Raw genomic sequence first — 25549 nt, 5'->3', positions numbered from 1 at the left:
TGTTGTTGTTGCCGTTATCTCTTGCTTATTCCCGTTCGTATCGACGCCCCGGCCTCCTGATAAATGGACTTTTACTGCATCCGGCGCCGCCTCCCGACCAGGATACTATTAAAGCGGCGGATTGATATGATAGGCGTGTTATCACAGCGCAACGGGACTTTTGTGTGTGTCATGAGTCCTGCAACTTTCCGCGGTGCTGCGCAGAACTGATTGATGTGTCCCGTTCGACCCCGACGCTTTGATTTGTTTGCTGTGTGAGTGTGTGTGCGCACGTAGCCAAGCACAACACAAGATTGAAGCACTACTTTGCGCTTTAGCAGCACTGACAACCCCCCAGACCTCCACTACCACCCCAAAACCACTTAACCCCCACCACCCCGCACCCCGCACCCCACTCCTACTCATCCTCCTCCTCGTTTTCTTCCTCGGCGGGGGAACAAACACAAGAGATGAGTGTTGACACAAGGTTCAAGACGAGGGAAAAAGCAACCATGTTTGTCCACCCTGGCTACGTGAGATATATATATATATATATATATATATATTTTTTTTTTTAAATGGACCATCCATAGTATGGATCGCAGCTACTTTATATATTGCATTTCTGAATGAGATACGGGGTACAAAAATGAATTATTGCAATTTACACGCACGAGGTCTGCTACCTGCAGATCTGGAGTCAGATATGGCTCTTTATGTGGCTTCCTGTGGATCAAAAAAAAAAAAAAGTATTATATCATTATATATCATTAAGATTTTTTTGGTACATATTTATTTTTATTTTTGGGATAAAATATTTTTTATGAATTCATGATTTTGAGTAAAAAGAAGAATAAATAAATATTCCAAAATGGTCAGAATCCAAATTTTGAAGTAGACGAAAGTTTTTAAAAATTACCTAAAAATGTCCAAAAAGGGACCAAAAAATGTCCAAAAAGGAAGAGAGCAAGGACTCCTATTGGCTGACAATGTACGCCGCTACTAATCCTTGCGCTTTAATTCCGTTGCCAGATGAATTAGCTGTCATTATAGTGTGGTGTTTTTTTTAGCTTGCCTGTGTTATGTTTTTATGCACATTCCGTCAAACGAAGACACTCCTAAATATTTCTAAAAGTGAATTGGGGGTCAGTGTAGTGCAGAGACGGACTTGATTAGATTTTTGAGGAGGATTAGGAAGTAAATCTTACACTTGCGTACGGAACACCACTAGAATGTTAATGCATGTACTCACGCTGCTGTAATGATACTACACTTGAGGGTAATATACATAAATGTAGCTAAATGGCCACTCTGAATTACAGAAGCACCAGATGAAAGAGAGGGTGCTTTTTCTTACTAGAAACTATTTTATGATTAATACAGAGCTGTGTTTCAAATGTGAAATGCTCTCATTTGAGCAAACTTTTTCTTTGTATTACCTTTAGCATATGTTTGACTTCCAGTTCCTTCCTTGCATATATGCTAATTTATTTTTTATAATGGTCCCATTTGGCAGTTGGTCCCCCTTATGAAAACGTGGCCCAGCAGCAATCAAGAGTATGTGTGTGACTGTTTAAGAGCAGGTGTGTGTGTGTGTGTTTCAGTGCAACATAGGCCTGTGATGATATGCTGTGAACGTGCGTGAATCTTTGTGTAGGCTCTGTTGTGTGTGCGTGTTATGTCGGATGCGTGTTGCAATAATGTTTGTGAGACAATATTAATAAACCTATTTATATTCATACAGCAACTTCTTTTGTTAGGGCTCTGTGGGCCAGTTACGATTGTGCCTGATGAACACTGCCAAGAAACATGTGACATGTGACCTGACCAGGAAGAAGCAATTCTATTCTAAAAAATACATTCTAGACCGAGTTGAGATGAAAACCTGCGACTGTATGAATAAATAGCTACACTTTCTTACATGCTATTTACACATTCAAACTTATTAAAACACACATTTCTATGTATTTCTTTGCTAACAAAATCCTGCTAGCTTAATGCTAACATAATGAAAAAAAAAAGAATAGCAAAAATCGCAAGATATTGACACCAGCAATACAAAGCTTAGTAATTGCTTAATAGATGCCACCAGATGGCGCCAAAGCAATTCCATAATAATTATGGAGTACAAATTCACAATTATTAACCGATTCTACATCTCTATCTAACTATAAAATGAAACTTAAAAAATTTTTACTGCCATATTTGTATTTTTTTTTTAAGATTGTGTACACAAACAAACAAACCAAATAGTTATTGGTAGTTTTTCGGCGAATAACGGAGGATAGATTTCCCTCAAAAAGTCTGCGACTAAGTGAGTTTACTAATGGCAGACTGTAATAGAAACATGCCCGAGACTAGCTAATGGAAATGAACATTTGTGACAATAAACCTTCAAACCAAAAGTTGCTTTGACACTCAGACATGTATTCTCTCTGTTCTGCGGGAAGCGCGACTCCTCCTGGAGTGACCTCAGCGCTGCCTGGCATCTTGCGTCACAACATCCCCAGCTCTAAACCCGCCTGTACCCTGTAAAACCCCATAAAAATGATTGCATAAAAATCTGTGCAAGATGACAGCGTACTATAATGACTCTCTTCTGTCTTCTGGCTGCCAGGCTTGATCACCACGACGGCGAGGAAGCTGGATCGAGAGCATCAGTCGGAGCACTTCCTGGAGGTAACGTACGAGCGGCGCGAGGACTCAGGGGTCCTCCGGTTTGTTTATCTTTAGTCGCCACCTGCCACCTAACGCAGCAGAGCGGCTGGAGGACGAGCCAGACACCGGGCTCCGCAAGGCCCCTTCAGACGCTGATGAATGCCTCCAGGTTGGGGCCCGGGCGTGAGGATTTCTTAAATGTAATCGTTCATCATTGGTTATCTCCTTGGCTCGGGCCGGCGAGGACTTTGTGTGTGTGTGTGTTTTGTGTGAGTGTTATATAAGTGCAGACACTGGGCGTCCAGATAGCGCCGCGATTAGCATTTGCGCTGGCCGCGCTGCATGCAGATGAAGCGGATAATCGCAGCGTCTCCACTTCACAGGGAAAACTTCATCCCTGCCGAGACTTTGCACGCAACTTATTAACCGCCGCGATGAAATGAAATAACACCCCCGAGTGACCCCCCCCCTCTCAAGATGTTTATCTGTCGCCGAATGATATCTCAGCCTCGGCGCACGGTGAGAGGACACCGGGGAAGACAATAACATCATATACACTCACTTCATTAGGTAGGCAATTTAATGAGATCCAATACAAGAGCTGGAGCAATAATTCTTGCCTTTGCAAAGACAACTTTCGATCATTAGTACACACAGCAATGTTTTTCAAATCCAGCCCCTGGAGCCCATTTCACTTGGCGATATGAAATCTGGTAGACGTATCCATCATAAGTTAAGCCATAAAAACAAGTCTCGAGAAGCCATACCCAAAAAGACGCAGGAAGGGCAACATGACAATAAAGTTTGATGACTCACCATCAAACACGAACATTCAAAAGAAAATTCTACCGCTGAAGCTAGTTTCCCAGAGGAACACAAAATTTGATAAGCACGTCTATCACATGTAGAACCACAAAATGTGTCAAGAAGCCATGCCCGAAAAAGATTCGCGAAGTCTGGGGAACAAGGCGTGTGTGTTGGTGATGTTTGAAGTGTCGCCATCAAACACTAAATTCAGCCCCTGAAGTCAGCCAATGAGGGGAGCCGCTTCCATTGGACGGCATACAAGTCCGCCGCATTTCCGTCCACAATGGTGCAAATGCCCCCTTCTACCTACAAAAATACCAAAAGAAAGAAGAAGAAGGGTTTTTGAGGTTTTCCTTGCCTCATTAATATTTGCCCACTGTGGGCCTGTGAAGTCCTTTGAAACTGTTTTCGTATTCACCATTTCCATGCAGCTTCAGAAAGTGTTCGTACAGTTTTGCTCGATAGCTCGTTGAGCAAGACTAGAATTGCTCAACTGGGCAATGCAAACTCAACTCAACTCTATTTTTATAAAGCACTTTAAAACCACCACCACTGTTTTCTTAAGATGGAACTCAGGGGCAGCAGATGCAATGAAAACAGCGGAGGCCCCAGAATTGAACCCTGCGGAACACCATACGTTATGTTATACATGTCAATTTATATCCTCTTTTTTTTTCTCTCAACATTGTTAGTATGAAGGGATCAATCATGAAAAAATCACAGGGCGTACCATCACAACAGTCACAAGTCAACTACGGAGCGTACCAAATTCCTTGTAGTCAATGATAGCCAAACGGGGCGTATCATCACAAATCATATGACTTGAGGCTGTACCTTGACCTCCACCGCCCCCCTGGGGTTCGATCGAACCCAGGTTAAGAACCACTAGATTAACGGCTATTGAAATAAATATGACTTTGACTTGAAAACTCCACCAATGCCACCCATAGACTTGCACTGGGCACGAAAATAGAGCCCTGAATGTCTTCTTTTTGTAGATTCAGACTCCTTTTTACTTTACTTTACTTACTTGAGGAACATGAAATTTGGTAGCCATGCCTACCTTGAGCAGAGCCGTTGATAGAGAGAGTTTGGCCAACTCGGTTTCAGCAGAGTAACAGCATGGTGGCCGTATGTCATGTAACCAGCAGTTGACCAATCACAGCGGAGAGTACTACGCTGTGATTGGCCAACTGTTGGTCACACGACATATGGACGCCATTTTGTTACCAAACTAAACCAAACTGGCTAAACTATCAACAGCTCTGACCATGAGTACACCCACCTAAAAGTCTCAAGAGGCCCGTAAAGATACAGGAGGTCTGCCATTTTGTTTTGAAGCGGACATATCCGTCTTATTTCAGACATTTTCAGGAGTCCTTCAAAAGACCAACTTGTCCTTAGAGCTGCGACTTCTTTCAAACTCTGCGTGCTCACTTGAAAGTGGATGTAAATAGACAGTGGGAAATGGTCTCTCCATCTAAGACCTGCAGTGCGGGTGTCAGTGTGTGTGCGGCTTTGCCCGGCAGAGAGTGTAATTAAGAGTCCAGTCAGCAGTCAGGCAGCTCGCACTAGTGATGTGATCCAATCGATGTTGTGATGAGACCTTTGCCTCCACCGCAGGCCCCGCTAATACAAAGAGATTTCCCATGAGCTCCACTCCTCACCGCCGCCGACATGCGTCCGCTGAAATCCAACAAATATATTCCACTCTTCTCACAAACACACACACACAACCCTGTCGGTTTCCTAGGTGACGGTCATCGACGGGCCGGTGACCACCCGCCAGTCCACCGTGTGGGTCATGGTCCACGTGGAGGACGAGAACGACAACCCGCCCCTCTTCCCGGAGGTCACCTACCGCATCCGACTGCCCGAGCGCGACCGCAACCGTCGCGGCGAGCCCGTCTACCGGGTCTTCGCGCACGACCGCGACCTGGGCGCCAACGGCAACGTCAGCTACAGCATCGTGGACGGCAACCAGGACGAGACGTTCAGCGTGGACCCGCGCACTGCCATGGTGGTGTCCAAGAAGGCGGTGGCGGCTGGGAGCTACCACGTCCTCACGGTAGGTCCGACTCGCTTTTTTTCATCAGGCATAAATCCGTATTTTATCAGCCCAATGCATTTTTATGAGTTGGCAAAGATAGATTTGATAACCCGCCCATGGAATTGCTTTTTTATTTCAGTTTGCTTGCACTCAATCACGTCAACACAAAGCTTGTTTGGGGCCTTCATTTACAAACAAATGTCATCGTAATAAATGACTCATTTTTCTTCTTTTTAGACCACTTTACTGCAGGCATTAAGCTTTATGTCTTCTCTGACTGGTCAATGCCACGTTGAGTCTGCATCAGAAGCTGAAGTGTATCGCTCAGTGGAGCGCAGACTCCTGCCAAGGCGCCAATAACTATTTTACATCCATTTGGCTTGGAGAATTTTTGAGAGATCATTCAAAGATGAACTTGTCCTAAACATTTTGTCATGCAACAAACATTTTTTGAATAATTCAGCCCTGATGCCAGTTTCTTTTAGGAACTTGGAATTTGGTAAGTATGTATAAAAAGACACAGGAAGTCAGCCATTTTGGTTTGAAGCCACCGTTTTAGGCTCTTTTTTGAGGGGTATCCTAAAGATTTTGTCTGAATTGGACCCTTGTATACTAGCCAGATGGAAGATACTAATTTGCAAATCGAGTTTTTGTCACCGCATGTGGGCGGAACAGGGCAACAAAACTTGAGAACTTGCCCTAAAACATCATATTTCAAATTCATATTTACTTTGGGAAAATCAATTTTGGTAGGCAATCCTATCGCATGAAGACCCACAAATTTTTTTTTACAAGAAGCCATGCCTGAAAAGTCAGCCATTTTGTTTTGAAGCAGCCTTATTAAAGGGGAAGTCAACCGTCAACATTTCTTGACAATAATATGTTATATGTGACCTCACTAATCTAAACATGACATCTTGATTAATATTACATTTGTGGAATATGAGTTGTACAGCAAAATCCAGCCATTTTTTTTTATCCATCTCAAGGGGCCGGCCGTTTTGCCACTTGCTGTCGACTGAAGATGACATCAAAGTTGCTCAGGGCTCAGGCAACGAACATTCACAGCTTAAATGTTTTCTGAAGCTGACCTGTGATTGGTTGTTACCTGAGCAAATGTGATGTCATTTTCACTCGACATTAAGTGGCAAAATGGCCGCCTCCTGATATAGATAAAAAATGTCTGGATTTTGCTGCTTAACTCATAATCCAAATACCATATTTAGACTAGTGGGGCTGCATAGAACATAATATTGTCGACATTTTGGGGGGGTTGTCTTCCTCTTTAGCTCATTCACTACCAGCCTAGTGCAAATGGATTTTTGACGTCTATAGCCGTCAATGGCATTGAATGATGTATCGCTCATATGACATAATTTCCTGTCTCAGATCAAAGCGGAGGACGGCGGTGACCCCCCATTGTGGTCCACGGTCAAGCTTCACGTGGAGTGGATCGGCCGACCCGCGCCCTCGACACTGCCCCTGCTGTTCACGCAGCGCTGCTACAACTTCTCCGTGCCCGAGACGGCCACCGTGGCTCAGCCCGTGGGAGTGGTCGCCGTGGGTCAGTCCAACACCCCCGTTTGGTTCAACATCATGGGTGAGTCCATTCGGAAGAGTTCATGACGGAAAATACCCTGAGCATTTTGAGGGCCAGCCTGTCAGCATCGATAACGCTTTCTATTTTTACATACGCAAGCGCTGTGTTCAATTTTATTTATTTATTTGTTCTGTCTGTGCAGTGACAATATGTAATTGATTTTGATGACCTTTCACTGCGCTGGTTGTTCTCTGCTGCCGCTGCTGCTGTTGTTAAAAATAAACAACAGCACGTCGACGCATTAATTAAAAATGAGTTGAGGAAACGTCATTGTAACCGTTGCTTGCATCTTTCACACTTCAGTGACCACAATCTCGTTATTTGAACTTATCAGACCCAACTAGTGTGTAATGACATCATTGTAGATCTTACAAAGTTGCTTTGGACATGGACAGAAGTATTTGGACACTTTGTGCAATTGGATGCGGCGAAATTTGTGAGAACTGTTTTGGGAAGAAATTAGTTTCTGTTCTGACTGTGCACATCGAGGTTCATAAAGATTAGATTAGTAGAGTAATGAATAAATACATCTAAACTAACAAATGTAGGCAAAGAAAACTGTTTTATTAAAGCAACAACTATTGTGAAACTCTTGATAATATAAATGCTTGGTAATAAGTAAAATAACGGAGTGGGCCATATGTGACCCACGGATTGTAATTTGCCCACCTTTGCCTCGATTGCTTCTGTGATCTTGTAAATGTTCAAAAAGTCCCTCAAAACTCCCCATTTTCTCCTCATTTCGCGTCCCATAGGCGTCCCAATACTTTTGTCCAATCATTTTAATGAATGTTGTTCTCCACGTGCAGGAGGACGCGTGGCCAGAGAAATGTTCTACATTCCGCAGAACGCTTGTGGGAGGAACTGCTCACTCGACACAGGTAAGGCGAAAAGCAAATTAGGCATATAAAAACCCCCGGAACAAAACAAAACAAAATGGTAAATTCAGCACAGCAGCTTGTGTTTAGCCAACGGCAGTATGGATTGATCTCATTTGGAAGAAGCATCCACAAACTCTGACAGTGTGTGGATGCATTAGGGCTGCGAATGGCACACCGTATGATTCAATATCAACGTGTTCTATTCTGAATCAAAACATAAAGGAAAATTTATCCCAAAAAATGTTTCTCTTTACAATGAATAGAAAACATTTAAAGTATTGAACTGAAATATTTTGGAAGATTTTCATTTTTGTGAATAACTAAACAAATATTTCGTGTTTATGGAAACTGCTTCACATTTCTGTTGCATGGAGCCCACCAACGTCTTTGTACCTGTGAGCTGCAATTCACAGCCCAGGAATGGAAGGCTTTAAAGGGGGAGCCAACCCCCCCAAAAAAAATCAACAATATGTTCTATGCAGCCCCACGAGTCTAAATATGGTATTCTGGTTAATATTGCGTTAGTGGAATATGAGTTAAACAGCAAAATCCCACAGTTTTATCAATATCAGGAGGCGGCCATTTTGCGAATGAAAGTGACATCACAGTTGCTCAGGTCTCAGGTAACCAATCACAGCCCAGCTTCCGAAAACGATATACTTCATAACTCATATTCTACAAATATAATATTAATCAGAATGTCATGTTTAGACTAGTGAGGCCACATATAACATATTATTGTCAAGACAATTTTAAGGTTGACTTCATCTTTAAATCACTGAACTAATATTGTACATGTAACATTTCTGATGATGGCTTCAAATTTGTGTTGCATGGTGTCATGTCATCCCAAGTAAGATTTTACAGTAAGCACTGTTTCCGAACATTGTTTCATAGCAATGTTGGATAAAGTCCACAAAGTAGTATTTAGTTTCATAATCACAGTTTCTTGAGAGTGCTTCACACCTGTGTTGCATGAAGTCTTACCAACTTGTGAGCTGCTATTCACAGCCCAGAAAAATTGAGCCATTTGAGCGTTTCTGACAGTTGCTTCACATTTGCGCTGCATGGAGTCTCCTTTGAAGCCTTCTCGACTCACGATATCTCTTTTTCGGTAATACCGCGAGACGGCCAACCCCTGAGTGTAATATTGACCATCTTCTCCTGATGGGGGTGGGGGGGGGGGGGGGGTGGGTATGGGGACAGCAACAACAAGATCCTCCTCCAAAAAGGAAAAGTAAGGCAATCCCTGCAGTGGGAATCAGTATTCATGTGCTTGCGCGTGAAGCCGGAGCCCTCTGATATGTGCAGGGATGAGCGCGAGGATGGCGTTGAATAGCTAAGGCGTATCAATTCTCTCTCTCTCTGTGTGTGAGTCTAATCAAACATTAAGCCTATAAACTGTACACTGGCCCGGGCCGCGAGGTGGCTGGTGTTTGGCGAGCGATAAGGCAGATGTTGGCGAGGACGCTAACGGCTCCCGGGCTGACGGGCGGTGCGTTGTCGCGTTTCACTTCACTTTACTGCGCTCAGCCGCCGGGCCCAGATGGCCACAATAATTGCACGGTCAGGTCGGGACGCGAATGCTAACGTGCTCATGTGTGTGTGTGTGTGTGTGCAGGTAGCTTCGATATGCAGTTTGACCTCCAAGTGGGCGTGGGCACCCTGGTGGTGGCCAGGCCGCTGGACGCCGAAGTGCAGGCTGTCTATAACATGACGGTGCAAGTGACGGACGGCACCAGTGTTGCCACCACACAGGTACACGCACATACACACACACACATTGCACACCCACTACAGGAATTAGTCACAATAATAGCACGCTATGAAGAACATCTGTTAAGGACCAGAGAACATGATTTAAATGGCCGTGGCAGACGAGTTGTGTGTTTTCGAGCATGGCTTCTTGAGACTTATTTGTAGGTCTACTTGTGATAGACTTTTCCACCAAGTTTTATGTTCCTCAGGCAAACTGGCTTTGGGGGCTGAATTTTTAAGACACTTGGTCAAGGGCCGACCTCGTGAATTTGAATTTCATGTTTTATGGCAAGTAATCAAACTTTGCTGCATGCTCAGCCCACATAAAAGCAATTAATAAAAGTAAAATATTTTGTACTTTAGCATTGTCCATCTGTCTAGTGTAACATTTTTACATTTTGTAGGAATCGTAACAAACTCTGTCAAAAAAGTTCAAAGAACATTGGAGAAATGTGCCTCAACAGGCTTCAAACCAAAATTGACAACTGTGTGTTTTTGTGCATAGTTTATGAAGACTTTATTGTGGGTCTACTCATGATAGACATACCTAGCAAATTTCTTGTCCTGGCTTCGGGAGCTACATTTTCAAAAATGAATTTATTGTGGACTATGTCGCTGTCTCATGTCAGGTGTTCATCCGGGTCCAGGACAGCAACGACAACCCTCCAGTGTTCTCGCAGCCGGCCTACGACGTCAGCGTTTCCGAGGACGTGGCAGTGGACACGGAGCTTCTGCGTCTGCGTGCGACGGACATGGACGAGCGCAGCCGTCTCAGCTTCTCCATCTATGGCAGCGTGGACCCGGCAAGCATGCGCTTGTTCCGGGTCAACCCCAGCACAGGGGCGGTCTACACGGCTGACCGGCTGGATTACGAGGCCCGGACGCAGCACATCCTCACCGTCATGGTGAGCTCTTGGCAGTGTAGTTAGCATCACTGATGATCTGGTTTATTATATCTTGGGGTCCGCTCTCGTTCTTCAGGTCAAGGACCAGGAGTTTCCATTCAACCGGGACCTGGCTCGGATCCTGGTGGCGGTGGAGGATGCCAATGACAATGTCCCATACTTCACCAGCACAGTTTACGATGCCGTCGCCTATGAATCTTCCCCCGTCGGTACATCGGTCCTGCAGGTCACGGCACTGGACAAGGACAATGGGATTAACGGACAACTCACTTACACCATACAAGCAGGTTGGGATTAGTTCTAGTTTTTGGATTTCATCTATAGTGTAGGGCGGGTCTGCCCTGTTTAAAATCTAGTAGAAATCAGTTAAAAATTTCAGAGTTTTCTGTGTTCCTGTGTCATTCCTCAGGCAACACGGGCGGCGTATTCAGCATTAGAAACAACACAGGCCTCATCTTCATCACCAAGGACCTGGACGTCACTTCTGTGGGCTTTCACACGCTCACCGTACGTGTCACGGACGGGGGTTTTCCACCGCTAACGGCCACCGCTTCCGCCCGTGTATCCTTGACGCTCTCCAACTTATCCAGACCCAAATTCTCCCAGAAGGAGTACCAAGCCGAGGTAAAGTATGGGTAGATCACTGAGACTCGGAAAATGCTAACCTATTGATGTGTTTTTTGTTGCAGATCATGGAAAACAGCACGGCCGGAACTCACGTGACCAGTGTTAGCGCCCTCAGCCGCTCGGCCCTCATTTATGACATCACCAGGGGCAACGAGGAAAAGTGCTTCTTCATTAATCACCACACGGGTGTCATCAGCACGCGCAAACGCTTCGACTTTGAGGTCAGTTCATACTTGGTGGAGTCATTCCATGTAGTGTATGCTCTAACGCGGGTTGACTAACTCAAAATACATCGTCCAATTTTTTGTTCATATGTAGTTATCTGGGTAACACCATCCAGTTTGTTACCAATAACTTTTAAAAGACCATGATTGGTAGATTGTGTTTTGTGTGTGCAAATTCAGGCCCGTCAAGCCAGTTTTCTTTAGAAACACACAATTTGTAGGCATGTCCACCATGGGAAAATTTTTGATTTTTGGGGGAATTTAATTAAGAAAACTCACGTTTAGTAGATAATCCCTGGTGTCCTGTGTCTTTGCGTTGGTCAGAAAACAGTGTCCTACTTCCTGATGGTCCGTGCGTCCAGCATGGCGGGCACAGAGGCCAGTGCCGCAGTTGTGGTTCAGGTGGGCGACATCAACGACAACGCGCCTGTCTTCCAGCAATTAAGGTATGAAAACTCTTCGGGCACGGCACGGCGTAGTCCATAAATCCTGACCCCGCTGTCGGACCCCCTGCGGCAGGTACGCAGGGGCCATCAGCGAGGCGGCCCCGATCAACAGCGTGGTCCTCGGGGACGACGGCAAGCCACTAGTCATCCGGGCGACGGACGCCGACCGCAATCACAACGCCCTGCTGGTGTTCCAGATCACAGACGAGACAGCTCGCATGTTCTTCAGCGTGGATCCTGGGACCGGATCCATCCGGTAGGTTTTTAAAAATTCAGGCCCCAAAGATAGTTGAACTTAAATACACAAATTCTGGTCTGGCCGGTCTACATAAACTCTCAAGAAGCTATTGCTTTAAAGACACAGGAAGTCTTTTGCCCATTTCAAGATCTTCTTAGACAAACTTAGTCCTAGAGATTTTGTCATTGTCCAATATTTGAATCATACAGTAAATACTTGATAGAAAAAAAGTCATGATCAGACAGCAAAAAGTCAGCTGTCAGATTTTCACCGTCATCTTCTTGTATTTAAGGACGATTGCCAGCGTGGATTATGAGACCTTCCCCGAGTTTGTCTTCAGGGTTCATGTCCGAGACAGTGGACAGCCGCCTAAAAGTGCCGACAGTCCTGCTGAGGTGTTCATCAAGGTGGGTGATCCTTTTTAAAAAAATTTTTTTACTCGTCTTCTCCTCACAAGCCAATTAACTCACCCTGGTGTGTAAATTTCAGGTGATCAACATCAACGATTCGCCGCCGAGATTCTCCCAAGACATGTACGAGAGCATCATCCTGCTGCCCACCTACCCTGGAGTGGAGGTTCTGCGCGTGGAAGCCTACGATCCTGACGGAACCTTGAACCCTGACAAAACTCCCCAACTCGTCTACTCGCTGGTGGACCGCAACCTGGAGCACTTTTCCGTGGAGCGCGGCAGCGGCGTGGTGACGGTCATCAATCAGAACCTCAGCAAGGACCGCTATCGATTCAACGTGAAGGTCGGCCGATCGACACCTCATTAGCCACAAGCTAATGGCTACAAAATGGCTGTGAACGCGCTCTGCTTGTCTGTGTTTCTGCAGGTTTGGGACGGTCGTTTCTCCAGTGTGGCGTTGGTCACGGTGCTCGTCCGTCAAGCCATCAACAGCGGCCTTTCCTTCGCCGCCCCGTTTTACGCTGCCACCATCCGAGAGAACGCCCGCAACGTGAGCGTCCTGACCATGGTCAACGCCGTCGGGCAGCGCCTAAACGAGCCACTGAGATTCACGTTGCTCAACCCGGGCGGGCTCTTCGCTGTGAGGCCCACCTGCGGGGCTTTGCTCACCGTCGGCGTCCCGTTTGACCGCGAGGAACGGGACAGCTACGAGCTGGTGATGGAGGTCCGTAGGGAGGAGGAAGTACTGAAGGTGGCCAGAGTCACAGTCAGAGTGCGGGTGAGGATCAAATCTTAGCCTTTCCCACAAAAAAAGTCTAAAAAAGACAAGCCTGTCATCCATTTTAGGGTCATTTCCAAAAATGTATGCAAGAGTTGTTAATGCGATGAATCTCTTTTCTCCTTCCAGGTTGAGGACGACAATGATAACGCCCCCGAGTTCGTGAACCTCCCATACTACGCCACGGTGCGGGTGGAAGCAGAGCCCGGCTCGTCCATTTTCACGGTGACGGCCACCGACCGGGACTTGGGTGTGAACGCTCAGGTGACCTATCGCCTCAAGGAACCTCACAGGAACTTTCAGGTACGAGTCAAACCTGATCTTCAGTGTCACCGTATTAAAGATTAGGGATGTAACGATATGCAAACATCATGATACGGTAAATATCACGATATGAACCTCACAATATGATAATTTTCATGACATTTTGGGGAGGTTGGTGATATAAAAAAGCTCATGATATATATATATATATATATATATATATATATATATATATATATATATATATATATGTTTTTGGTTCTTTGTGACCAGTTTTAAATATTTTTATGCAATCTTTTCACATCAACAGTACACAATACACACTTTTGGGATTTTTGCCATTCACAGCATGACTTGATTCCCACCCCCGTGAATGCCGTAGTTCACTGTACATAACCTTTGCTCTTGAACCTCTTACCCTGCAGGTGAACCCGGTAACGGGTGAGCTGACGCTAAAGCGAGCCTTCGAGGCCGACCTGTCCAACGGCGAGTTCAAGGTGGTGGTGGTGGCGTCGGACGCCGGCGCCCCCTGTCTGTCCAGTGAGGTGGAGCTTCCTGTCAGCGTGTTGAACGAAGCCATGCCGCTGTTCGACAAGCCCTTCTACGGCGTCACCGTGCCCGAGGACGTGGCCGTGTCCACCTCACTGCTGAGCGTCAACGCCAGCAGCCCGACGGGGCAGCCCATCATCTTCACCCTTGTCGGCGGCGACCCGTCGCTGCAGTTCGACATCGGCTTCGACACGGGCATCATCAGCGTGCTCTACCCGCTGGACTACGAGACAGCGCCATACTACCGCCTCACGGCCAGGGCCACCGACACGCTGACGGGCGCCAGGTCGGAGGTGGACGTGGACGTGGTGGTGCTCGACGTCAACGACAACACGCCCGCCTTTCAGAAGCCGGCGTACTCGGCTGTGCTGCCTGAGAACGCCATGATCGGAACCAGTGTCCTACAGGTGTCCATTTTCGAAAATTTTATTTTATTCACTAAATTTATTTCAAATTTATTGTTATGACTTTTATTATGAATTTTTTTTTAATTAAATATATATATAACTACCCAAAAACTTAATTGTTATCATATATTGCTGTATAGTATTTTTCTCAGAAAATATCAGATTTTTTATCTAAAAAAATGTAGACTTTATTTTTATAATTATGACTATTCTATATGACTTTTAAAAAATGCGTATCTTGAAAGCAGGACTTATCTTGTAAAATACTTATTTTTATTTAAATTGAAAATTACCAGTACGATATTTTGACGTTAAGAATACTTTCCCTCAAAATATGATTTTTATTTGGAAAAATAGGCATTCATTCTAGTAATATAGCATTTTTTTCTGAAAAGACAAGATTTTTTTTTATCTTGATCAATTTGCACTTTTTAAAGGGACAGTGTGTAGATTTATTTTTATTTTTCAGTGTTTACTCATTTTAACCCACGCGCTCTGAATTTAGGTTGTTGCATTCTGTTAGTTTACCACTAGATGACAATAAATTCTACACACTGTCACTTTAACTTCAAAAGCTATGACCTGATGTTGTAAATTTGGACTATTTTCTCAAGCGATATATCTTAATCTAAAAAATCTATGACTTTTTATCCCCCCCAAAATATTAGCCATAACACATAGCCTATTCATTTGAACCTTGGATTATTAATCACCACCTTTTCCGAATCGGATCTGCGCAAATTTCCCCTGAAAAGTTCCCTGAGAAAGCATCTGACCTTTTCTGAATAATAGAGCGGCGTTGTGGAAACGTTTGCACAAGGCGACGTGTAATTAAACTGTCTGGACTCACGGAGACGATGTAATTATATTGGATCACATCATAAATCAACAGCAATAAAGCTCATTATTACTGTTGTTGTTACAGAGAGCATTTGCTCAATCGGGCATTTCTTCTGCCACTAGAAATCTGCTTCATCTTTCTAGATCTATCCCGGGCTCTTATCCCGATGCCAAAGCAAAAACTCTATTGATTTTTAGGAAGCTCAAGAGCAGAGTTATTGCAGCTATATATTTATGCCAGTCCAGTAGTTGGTGCTGATAAATCTGATCGGGGCAGGACCTTCATCACACAGGAAATGTTTGGTCAAGATCTGACCTTGTGGAGTTTAGAGTATGGAGTTTTAGCATCACCCATCAGTCTACTACTGTATGTGGTTCAAATTTGAAAAGCAATTTAACTAAATATGTAGAAGGAGTTTGTCGTCAAAGGTCCCTTGAAAGTGGACCAAATGAGCCCCGAACATGGTTGCTTCAAACTAAAGTGTCTTTTTGGACACAGTTTATTGAGACTTTTTTTGTGGATCTACTCATGGATGGTAGACATGTCTGCTAAATTTCATGTTGTTTAGTGGACCTGGTTTTGGGGGTTGAATTAAAAAAAAAAAGTTTTATGTTTGAGTTATTAAACTTTAAAACCAAGATGGCCGACTTACTGCATCTTTTCAAACTTGTCTTTTTGAGACCTTTTTGTGAGTCTACTCATGATTGACAAATCTGTACAAATCTCATTTTACTGATTAAAACTGTCGCCTGTTGTTCATTGCAGGTGTTTGCTCAGGATCAAGACTCGGACAAGAACTCCAGGGTGAGCTACGAGATCGTGTCGGACGTCTACAACAGCAGCGACTACTTCCACATAGAGCGAGATAGCGGCCTGCTACTGACGGCGCGGCTGCTGGACTACGAGCGCACCCAGCGCTTCAACTTTGTCGTGCGGGCGACGGACGGCGGCCAGCCGGCGCTCGGCAGCGACGTCAGCGTCACGGTGGGCGTCGCCGACACCAACGACAACCCGCCCGACTTCAGCCAGACGCTGTACGAGGCCTTCGTCAGCCAACTGGCGCCACGAGGACATTTCGTCACCTGTGTTCAGGCATCGGATGCCGACATGGGCGACGACCAGAGGCTCAGGTCAGTTTGAAGGTCAAGTGGGTATAAAAGTCGACACACCCTTGTTCAAATGCCAGATTTTTGTGATTTTTTCACCTGTAGGCTTCAACTAAACTTTTTTTTCTTTGAATCTTTTCGAGAGGGCTTTAAAAATACACAACTGTGCTGATGTGGTTGCAAAAGTGTGCACAACTGAGAATGTGGCTGTATCAACATTACCTAATCACGGTCAAAATCAAGTAATATGGGAGTTGTTCTAGTAGGCTTTTCCTGACTTTTTATCCGGTAAGCATATTGTTCCATAAACATTATATTGAGAAGATACTACTTAAATCTCTTAAGCGAAACACTTATTTCTCAACATATATATATTTTTTATCTTGAAATAAAATGTAGTACTGTACAGTACTTGTAGAAAATACTTTAAAAAAATGAAAAAATTTAGAACAAAATCTGAAAATATTCTTGTCATGACTTTTTTCCCCCTCAAAATAATAAATGTATCTATTAATATTAAGACTGTGTTCTAGATGAAAATATAACTCTTTAAAAACACAACTTTATTTTCTTAATATTGAGATATTTTCTTAAAAAACATAACTTTTAATCTTGAAAATGTTTTACTAACAGTATGACTTTTTCAATGTTGTTAAGACATTTTTTCTTGAAAAATACAATTTTATCTTGAAAAATACTATTTTATCTTGAAAAATACTATTTTATCTTGAAAAATACGATTTAATCTTTTTTCTTGAAATAATATAGCCAAATTCTAAAAAAATATAATAAAATACTTTTTACTTGAAAAAAAACCTTCATTCACACAATAATTTTGTTGCCTCTCAACAAAATTAAATTTTGTGAAATATAACATTTTAAAGATGAAATTATTTTAATTAAAACTTTATCTTAAAACTTCATCTTCGCCATATTCCGACATTTAGGTATCTTGAATAAATTCTAATAAATTAAATATTAACTAAAATATCAAGTTCAGTTTCAGTTTATCTCGAAATAGTATTAACTAATTACTTACATTCTGAGGACTTTTTTTTCTGGGCAAAGCTTGTAAAATATTTTTTCTCTCTCTAAAAAACCCCATCATTCATTCATTCATTATCCAATTTATACATTTTTCTGCTGACATTAATGTAACTTTTTATGGCAGATTTTTATTTTTATTTTTTAATATCTTTCCTTTAAATGTAATAAATTACTAAATTTTATTTAAAAAAAATACCGTGAAAAAAAAAAAGACTTTAATAAGGGGGAAAAAAAATCTTTTAAAAAAATATATATATTCTAGAATTCCCCAGTCTATTTCTGGCCCTATAATTCAGTGATCTTTGTGGTGCAGTTATCAAGTGAGAATTGTTGACTCCCCCTTTTTCCAGGTACAGCATCCTGTCTGGTAATGAGCGCATGACATTCTCGATGGAGGCGGAGAGCGGCATTCTGCGTCTGTCTAACAAGAGGCGACAAGGCATGAAGCTGTCGTATCATCTCAACGTGTCCGTGTCTGACGGCGTCTTCACCAACACGGCCCAGGTGATGCCGCCGTCCTGGCCCGCTCGCTCGCTCAATTAGCCGGCGCTCTGTGTTTGGCGAGCGTCTTGGCCCGAGTCCGCCGAGGTTAATGCGTGTTCGTGTCACGTCGGATTTACTTGCAGGAGCGGCTGCCAAGTGGAACGCTCCGTCTCGTATTTTTTTGCTGCGTCGGCTGTTTTGTAATTGCCTATATTAAGCGTGAACACTTCTTGAATGGCAATAGGAGGAACAACGGTGTACTTTATTGCAGCAATGGGCTCAAATAAAGAGGCAAACCGTCCAAAACAGATGCTTTTGATGACAAGGCCAACACATAGTGACATTACAGAAAGACAGCATGACATAACGAGCATCCACTGTGGTGACATTAAAGTGTGTCATTAAAGCGTCACATCAAATCATGTGGTGTGACAAAAATCCAAATTCGATCTTTTACAGACTGCATTAAGGTTGACCCGAAACGCGTCTGCAGCCGGCCACTATTAGCGTTCTGTCGCGCAACAACATCAGCGACTAACAGGTTGAAATGAGGTCCTATTGACAAGCTGTCACCACACTTGGAACGTGAACTGGACCATCATAACTGCTTGATTTACATGTGAATGTAAACAGATCAGACCGTAGATTTAGCATGTTAGCAATTAGCATCCACATCAAAATACGTGCTTTCCAGGTGGTGGTCTACGTGCTGGGAGCCAACCTGTACAGTCCGGTCTTCAGTCAGAGGTTCTATCTGGCAGAGGTTCCGGAGAATGCACCGCCTGGTTCAAAGGTCATCCAGGTACGTTCATGTTATGACATCATCTTGTATTCCTTGGCTTTTAGTTCAGCGTGAATTGTGTGGTTCTCAGGGTCGTTTTCGTGTATTTTTTTAAAATTATTTACATTTTTTAAATTTAAGTATTTATTTATTTGTTTTAAAATTATTTTTCATGTATTTATTTTTTATTTTACTTATTGTATTTTTGTATTTTATTGACAATTTTTTATTTTTTTATTTAATGTGTATGATAGTGTGCGCATCTCAATGTGCAGCACTTTGGAAACACTTGTTTATAAAATGTGCTATAGAAATAAAGTGGATTGAATTGGATCATCTCCTTTCATGTGACCTTCTCAACCTGTTGGGTGCGTTGCAGGTGCGCGCCACGGACGAAGACTCGGGTCTGTTCGGCCAAATCACGTACTCGTTCATCAACGACTTCGGGAAGACTCGCTTCGCCGTGGACGCCGACGGACTCATTTCCACCGCGCAGAGGCTGGACCGAGAAGACCCTCTCAACAAAGACGTCCTTCTCACTGTCATGGCACTCGATGGAGGAGGTAGCGTCATCATCTTCATGCTCATCGTCCTCATCATCATCATCATGTTCAGAAATTTACATTTCTGGTGGCCTTCCCCCGTCCACAGCTGAGTAAATAAACACTCTTTGCAATGATTTGCCTAAATGTGTCATTCTGGCACCCTTTGCCAATGGACAACGTACTGATCTTGGCTTGTTTGCTGAAATGGGATTATTTAGCAGCATTGCAGTGTCCTTCTTGATTGTGCATTCACATTGAGTGCTGATAATCCGCTTTCAGGAGCTTCAGCACATTACCACTGCGGCATGAGTACACATTGGCTCGATCCATATGTTGATTTCCAGGCCGGGCGTCCTTCTGCACGGTGCGAATCGTGTTGGCGGACGAGAACGACAACGCGCCGCGCTTCCGGGCGGTGGAGTACCGCATGAGCATTAAGGCCGACGTGGGCAAAGGTTCCCTGGTCACGCAGATCCAAGCCAGCGACCCCGACGCCGGCGCCAATGGCAGGATCGTCTATTCGCTCTACAGTGAGGCGCGATTGTCACTGGTCGACGTCCTGGAGGTCAGGTTCAACTATCAACTAATGTATACAAGTGCTCATATCAATCATGTGACATCATCTCATAATCTCTGCGGATTAATTTCCATCTGTTAGCGCTACACTGTATCTTTATTGAGTGGCAAACCTAACTAAATAAAAGTGGTATCAGTGCTAAACCAGTCTGAGAAGATCCAAGTCTGTCATTTGTTCACAAAAAGCCTCAGGACTGTCAAACCAACGGCAATGAAATAAAAACAGGAAGTGCCGAACATACAAAAATAAAATATTTAAACACGCTAAAGCAATCATTTAACCAAATTAAAGTATTTTCTTTACAAAAAGTTACTGCTTGATAGTTCTATGAAGTCAGCGACAAAACAGGAGTGTTAAGCCTACCAAAATAAAAACCATAACACTAGTGAACCAGTGGCAGAATTTAAAGTAATATGTTCACAAAAAGCTACTGGCTGAGCGTTTCATTGAGCCAATGGCAATGAGCAAAAACAGGAGATGTCAAATCTACAAAGAGAACAAAAACTTGAAAATTCTAACCTGACAAAAAAAAAAGAAATAACACAGCTAAACAGGAAGTTGCACCCTACAAAATAACAGTGGTGACAGCACTAAACCTGTCACAGAATACCCGAATGAAAGTCATTTGTTCACAAAACACATCTGGCTGAGAGTCTTGCCAACCCAATGGCAATGGAACAAAAACTTGAAGTGATGACCCGCCAAAATAAGAGCAGTAGCACCACTAAACAGGAGGTGGTAAACCTATCAAATAGCTGCCTTTACAGAATACTCAAACCAAAGTCATTTGTCTACAAAAAACTACCCAGTCCTATCAAGCCAGTGGCAAAAGAACAAAAGAAAGGAAGTGGCAAGCCTACCAAAATAAAAGCATCTCTTTCTCTCTCACCCTCACTCTCTCTTTCTCACTTTAAGAACATCCAAAGCCATTTGTTCCCTGAACCAATCAAAGTTCTTTGTTACCAAAACGTTCGTGGCCGTGTGCCCCGTCGCGCAGGTGGAGTCGGACAGCGGCTGGATGATGACCAAGAGCTCGGTGTCCCACCTCCAGGGCACGGTGCTGTCCTTCTTCGTCAAGGCCACCGACTGCGGCTCGCCAGCCAAACACTCGCTGGTGTCGGCCTTCATCCACGTGGTGCCCGCCGACGCCTTCATCCCGTCCTTCAGCCAGCCCCAGTACTCCTTCACCGTCCCCGAGGACACGCCGGTCGGCACGGCGCTGGGCTCCGTCTACATGGGCCCGGGACAGAGCGCCGCCTTCTCGGCCGTGGCCGGGGAGACGGCCGACAGCAACCGGGGCGGCACCTTCCTGGTGGAGGCCGACACGGGGCTGGTCCGCCTGGTCAAACCTCTGGATTACGAGCGCGTGCCCATCTACCGCTTCAAGGTGGCCGCCGCCACCCGCAGGGACCTCATCGAGGCCATCATCAGCGTGGATGTGGAAGTCAAGGTCGGTGGCGAGATGTGTTAGAGCAAGAAAACAATTGATTTTGAATGTTATAGCAAGATCGCTGCTAAGTTTGAAAGTGGAAGAGTCATGAGAGTTTGTCATTTTACAGACAACATTAAAGGAATCCTCTTGTCAAAGTGAGAACCTTATTGATTATAACCAAAAATGTCCGAGGTGAAGCAGCATGTGGCTCAGTCAAACAAACCCTTGCATTTACTGCATTCCGTGTCTGTCTGCGCTATGCAATCTCTCCCCTTCCTCGCAACAATTCCAAAAAGTAAATTCTTCGGTGCACTGCGGCAGGTCATGGACGTCAACGATAACGAGCCGACGTTCGAGACGGAAACGTACGTGGCCACGGTGATGGAGGGTATGCCGATCGGCACCAGGGTGGTCCAAGTCCGGGCGCTTGACCCCGACTGGGGCGCCAACGGTCAGGTGGGTCACCAACGTGTCACAATTGTTTGAGTATAACAGATACAATCAGGCAAACGTATAAAAAAAATGCATTGATGAATACAAATTCATTGGTGATATTGTGACTATAATAACAATAACTTAATATATAATACAGTAATTTAGAAGAATAATGAACATTACTGTATGCGTTTAAAAAAAGCATAAAAGAAAATCTGGGTTTACATTTTTTTGCAATCTGGGTGGAAGGAAACTATTTAGAAAGACAAACATTTTAATACAAATGATAAAATATGGCAAATATACACAGCACATGGATTTATACGTAAAAACAAAGCATAAGGAAAATGTAAATATTTTTTGGAACCAACCAGACCTGTTAAACAACAACCATGGATATGAATAATGTTGATACAATGATCTTTTCGAGCCAGAAGTCGCCCCTACTAACATGGCTGCCACATAAGTCCACGCATTGCTTTTGTTTGGCAAGTCGCCCCCACCAATATGGCCGCCATTTACTGCCGCTGTGGCCAATTCTGGAACTAAGTGACTTTGGCAGCTACTTCAGAAAGGGCACCTTAAGTGGGCTGATACTATTTTCTGTCCGTTGGTTCCGGGTGTGTTGAATCAAGGTTTCACTGTATAAACCTTCACTTTCCCCACAGGTGACGTACAGCTTGGAAGAGGCGCCATTGGCCACCACTTCCATGTTCTCCATTGACAGCAAGACGGGCTGGATCACCACCGTCGGCGCCGTGGACCACGAGGCGCGCTCCAGCTACAGCTTCAGCGTCCTGGCCTCCGACCTTGGCGAGTCGCGCTCGCTGCGGTCCAGCGCCGCCGTCACGGTGACCGTGTCGGACGTCAACGACAACCCGCCGCGTTTCCAGCGGGAGTTGTACCGTGGCGCCGTCAAAGAGAGCGACCCGCCCGGCGAGGTGTTGGCCGTGCTCAAGACCAGCGACGACGACGGGACCGACCAAAACCGCATGGTCAGCTTCTACATCACCGGTGAGAGACGCTTCAAAAGTATGGAGGACCAAAACGGAAAAATGGAAATAAAAACAACAAAATATATATACTGTATATACATAAATAAATATATTTGTATGTATTTTTTTTAATAATATTTTTTATATTTGTTTTTATTTACACTCGTAGTCATTTATTTAGTAATTTATTTATTTTTAATTTGGTCAGTTTTGGTCCATACTGCCAGGACGAAATGTTATTTAAATGAGGGGCGGTATTAAGCGTGTCTTGGGTTGGACTCCGTCGTTGCAAACTGCCTTTCAATGGTTGAGTGAGCGGGTCGGCGAACAAGGAAGTCACGCCGGCTTGCATTAGAGAAGTCCAGCAATGGTTTGTTCGCCGACCTGCTCACTCGACAAATGAAAAGTCTAGTTCAACCCAAGACACGCTTAGGACTGCCCCCCTCATTTGAATAACATTTCATCCTGGCAGTATGGACCAAAACTGCCAAAATTCTAAATAAATAAATGACTAAATAAATAAATAAATGACTAAAAGTGAAAATAAAACGGATATAATTTTTTTTAATACTAATGTATTTATTTATGTATATATTCGATTTATTTAGTTATTTATTTATTTTGAATTTTGGCAGTTTTGGTCCTCCATACAAAAGCCACAAACTTCAGGCTTTCGTTTGTAAATACGGATAAAAATGTAAAACAATAAATAAAATTAAATTAAAATTAAAACTTAAGAAAAAAAATTAACTGCATATTTAAAGAGCATAATACAAAATAAAGTTGGTTAGAAATTGTTTATATTGAAAATTTAAAACAGAAACAATACAGTTCAAAATAAATAAATAAATAAATAAATAAATACATAGCTTTTTTGGAGTGCAGAGATTTGATGATGTTCGGATGCATTTCTTTCCTACTTTAATGCCCTCACATTTTTCCAATTTATACAATTTCGATTTGCTTTGTGGTGAAAATGCATCATACAAAAAGCCTTTCAAGTCCTTCCATTTTTCTCATTTTTCCTCATTTGCAGCTGCCAAGTGATTGCTTGTTTGCTCATTAGACTTGGCGTCCATTTCCCGTGTACCTGATTGTTATTCCGCAGCGAGGCGGACTCTTTCGGATTAGGAGAAGTGAATTTAAAACCCTTTGTGGGATAAAGACGATGCAGTGGCGGCCGCCTTGTGAGAGTTGTTGTTGTTATTCTTGGCAGGACGTGTTTCGGTGTCCCGATGAAGGATGTCGTGGTGCTGTCTTGTTTTGTTGCCATTTAGCGCACTCGCTGACGTAACGAAGGCACTCTAATCAAAGGTCACATGCCCAAATGCCGCGTACGCACGGTCTCCACGGCAACGCGATTGAAGCGTTTCGACCGCCGACGGCTCGCCTCTGATGTCTTCCTTGATGTTCACAACAAAAGTTAAAACGTTCCAAATTGTCTTTGATGTTTACGAAAGCCGTATGTTAGTGACTTTGAAGATGTTACGTTATCTTTCCTGATGATTCCTGAGTGTCTTGGTTGGGTTTAGCAAAAATCCTACATTGTCTTTGATTTTTCACAAAAATATGTTAGCTGTGCTAAAAGTTCCTTTTGTTTAAAATTTGCTTCTTTGGCAACTTTGGAAAAATGTTGCTAATCTTTGTTGAAGATTCCGAATTGTCTTTCATATTTAGAAGAACACGCATACTAGCATCTTTGATAAACTGTCGATATAAAAATGATTTTAGTTGTTGATGGAAACATTTTTGGTACCGATAGGTTAATGGAAGACAATAAATTGTCTTTGATGATGATAAAAATGTACATGAACTTTTATTTCAAGCGTCTAAATTGTCTTTGATGTTTATGACCAAATTTAAATTGTGGTAATCAAAGATTCCAAAGTTAGTCAACTCTTTCGAGGCTTATAGAAAATTCACGTTTTGGTAAGGGATCATAAATTGCCTTCTATGTTTATAAAACTATTTAAATTATGTTAACAACATTTTATTTGATGATTATGAAACAATGTATGTTAGTTTCTTTTATTTGAAGATGATTTCTGAACACATGTATTAGCTTTCGTAATGACAATGCAATTTAGGTTAATCAGACACTCCAAATAGTTTTTGATGTTTGTTAACAAATTTTAAGACTTTTTTCATCCTTTTTTTGTTGATCAGGCGGCAACGTGGGCGGCGTGTTCGGTCTGGCGCTGGTGCAAGGCGAGTGGAAGGTGTACGTGAGCGGGCCGCTGGACCGCGAGCGCCAGGACCGCTACCTTCTCAACGTGACGGCCAGCGACGGCCTCTACGTGGCACGCGCCGCCGTGGAGGTCACCGTCATGGACGCCAACGACAACAGCCCCGTCTGCAACCAGGTAACATCAGGACCACCACCACCAAGGCCAGAGTTGCCAGTTTGCCCAATCTTCGTTAAAAAACACTTTGATTATTAGTAATTTTTTAAAATATGTTTATAATGATACATTTTTAAATGAATATTAAATAACAACTAGACTGCCTGTAAAAAAATTTGAGAATGAAACAATTTATTTTTAATATTTCATGCATATATGAATTATTAATATATACATATATATTCACACTATAATTAATACCTTCATTTTGATTAGATGGGATTAAATAAAAATCTGAAAATTTACATTTTGGTATTATTTTTATGAAAATAAAATTTCCTTCAGAGGAACAATTACACTTTTTAATGCTTTATTTTGTTTTAT

The 25549-nt window shown here is 43.3% G+C and overlaps 1 protein-coding gene across 4 annotated transcripts in view; it reads left to right on the top strand.

Moving 5' to 3' along the window:
• fat3b (FAT atypical cadherin 3b) overlaps positions 1-25549 on the top strand; it is a 66854-nt gene that overhangs the window by 19551 nt on the left and 21754 nt on the right. For all 4 annotated transcript variants that reach the window (XR_015097377.1, XM_086098189.1, XM_086098188.1 and 1 more), the window contains exons 7-31: positions 2597-2658; positions 5198-5512; positions 6884-7094; positions 7904-7975; positions 9597-9733; positions 10363-10638; positions 10715-10925; positions 11048-11262; positions 11328-11486; positions 11814-11935; positions 12009-12191; positions 12466-12580; positions 12663-12926; positions 13011-13361; positions 13491-13664; positions 14051-14581; positions 16188-16552; positions 17926-18079; positions 18753-18860; positions 19219-19402; positions 19729-19949; positions 20959-21411; positions 21715-21849; positions 22497-22842; positions 24990-25186. Coding sequence is in view for 3 of the 4 variants with exons in the window: in XM_086098189.1 (XP_085954315.1) it covers positions 2597-2658; positions 5198-5512; positions 6884-7094; positions 7904-7975; positions 9597-9733; positions 10363-10638; positions 10715-10925; positions 11048-11262; positions 11328-11486; positions 11814-11935; positions 12009-12191; positions 12466-12580; positions 12663-12926; positions 13011-13361; positions 13491-13664; positions 14051-14581; positions 16188-16552; positions 17926-18079; positions 18753-18860; positions 19219-19402; positions 19729-19949; positions 20959-21411; positions 21715-21849; positions 22497-22842; positions 24990-25186 (5561 nt within the window). In the remaining variant the exon portion in view is untranslated. The remainder of the gene's footprint in view (positions 1-2596; positions 2659-5197; positions 5513-6883; positions 7095-7903; positions 7976-9596; positions 9734-10362; positions 10639-10714; positions 10926-11047; positions 11263-11327; positions 11487-11813; positions 11936-12008; positions 12192-12465; positions 12581-12662; positions 12927-13010; positions 13362-13490; positions 13665-14050; positions 14582-16187; positions 16553-17925; positions 18080-18752; positions 18861-19218; positions 19403-19728; positions 19950-20958; positions 21412-21714; positions 21850-22496; positions 22843-24989; positions 25187-25549) is intronic.

The sequence above is a fragment of the Leptonotus elevatus genome, chromosome 16 (assembly GCF_054856555.1).
Source record: "Leptonotus elevatus isolate MCC_2025b chromosome 16, RoL_Lele_1.0, whole genome shotgun sequence".
In the NCBI taxonomy this organism is placed as follows: Eukaryota; Metazoa; Chordata; class Actinopteri; order Syngnathiformes; family Syngnathidae; genus Leptonotus; species Leptonotus elevatus.
This window is presented reverse-complemented; position numbering and strand designations above follow the sequence as displayed.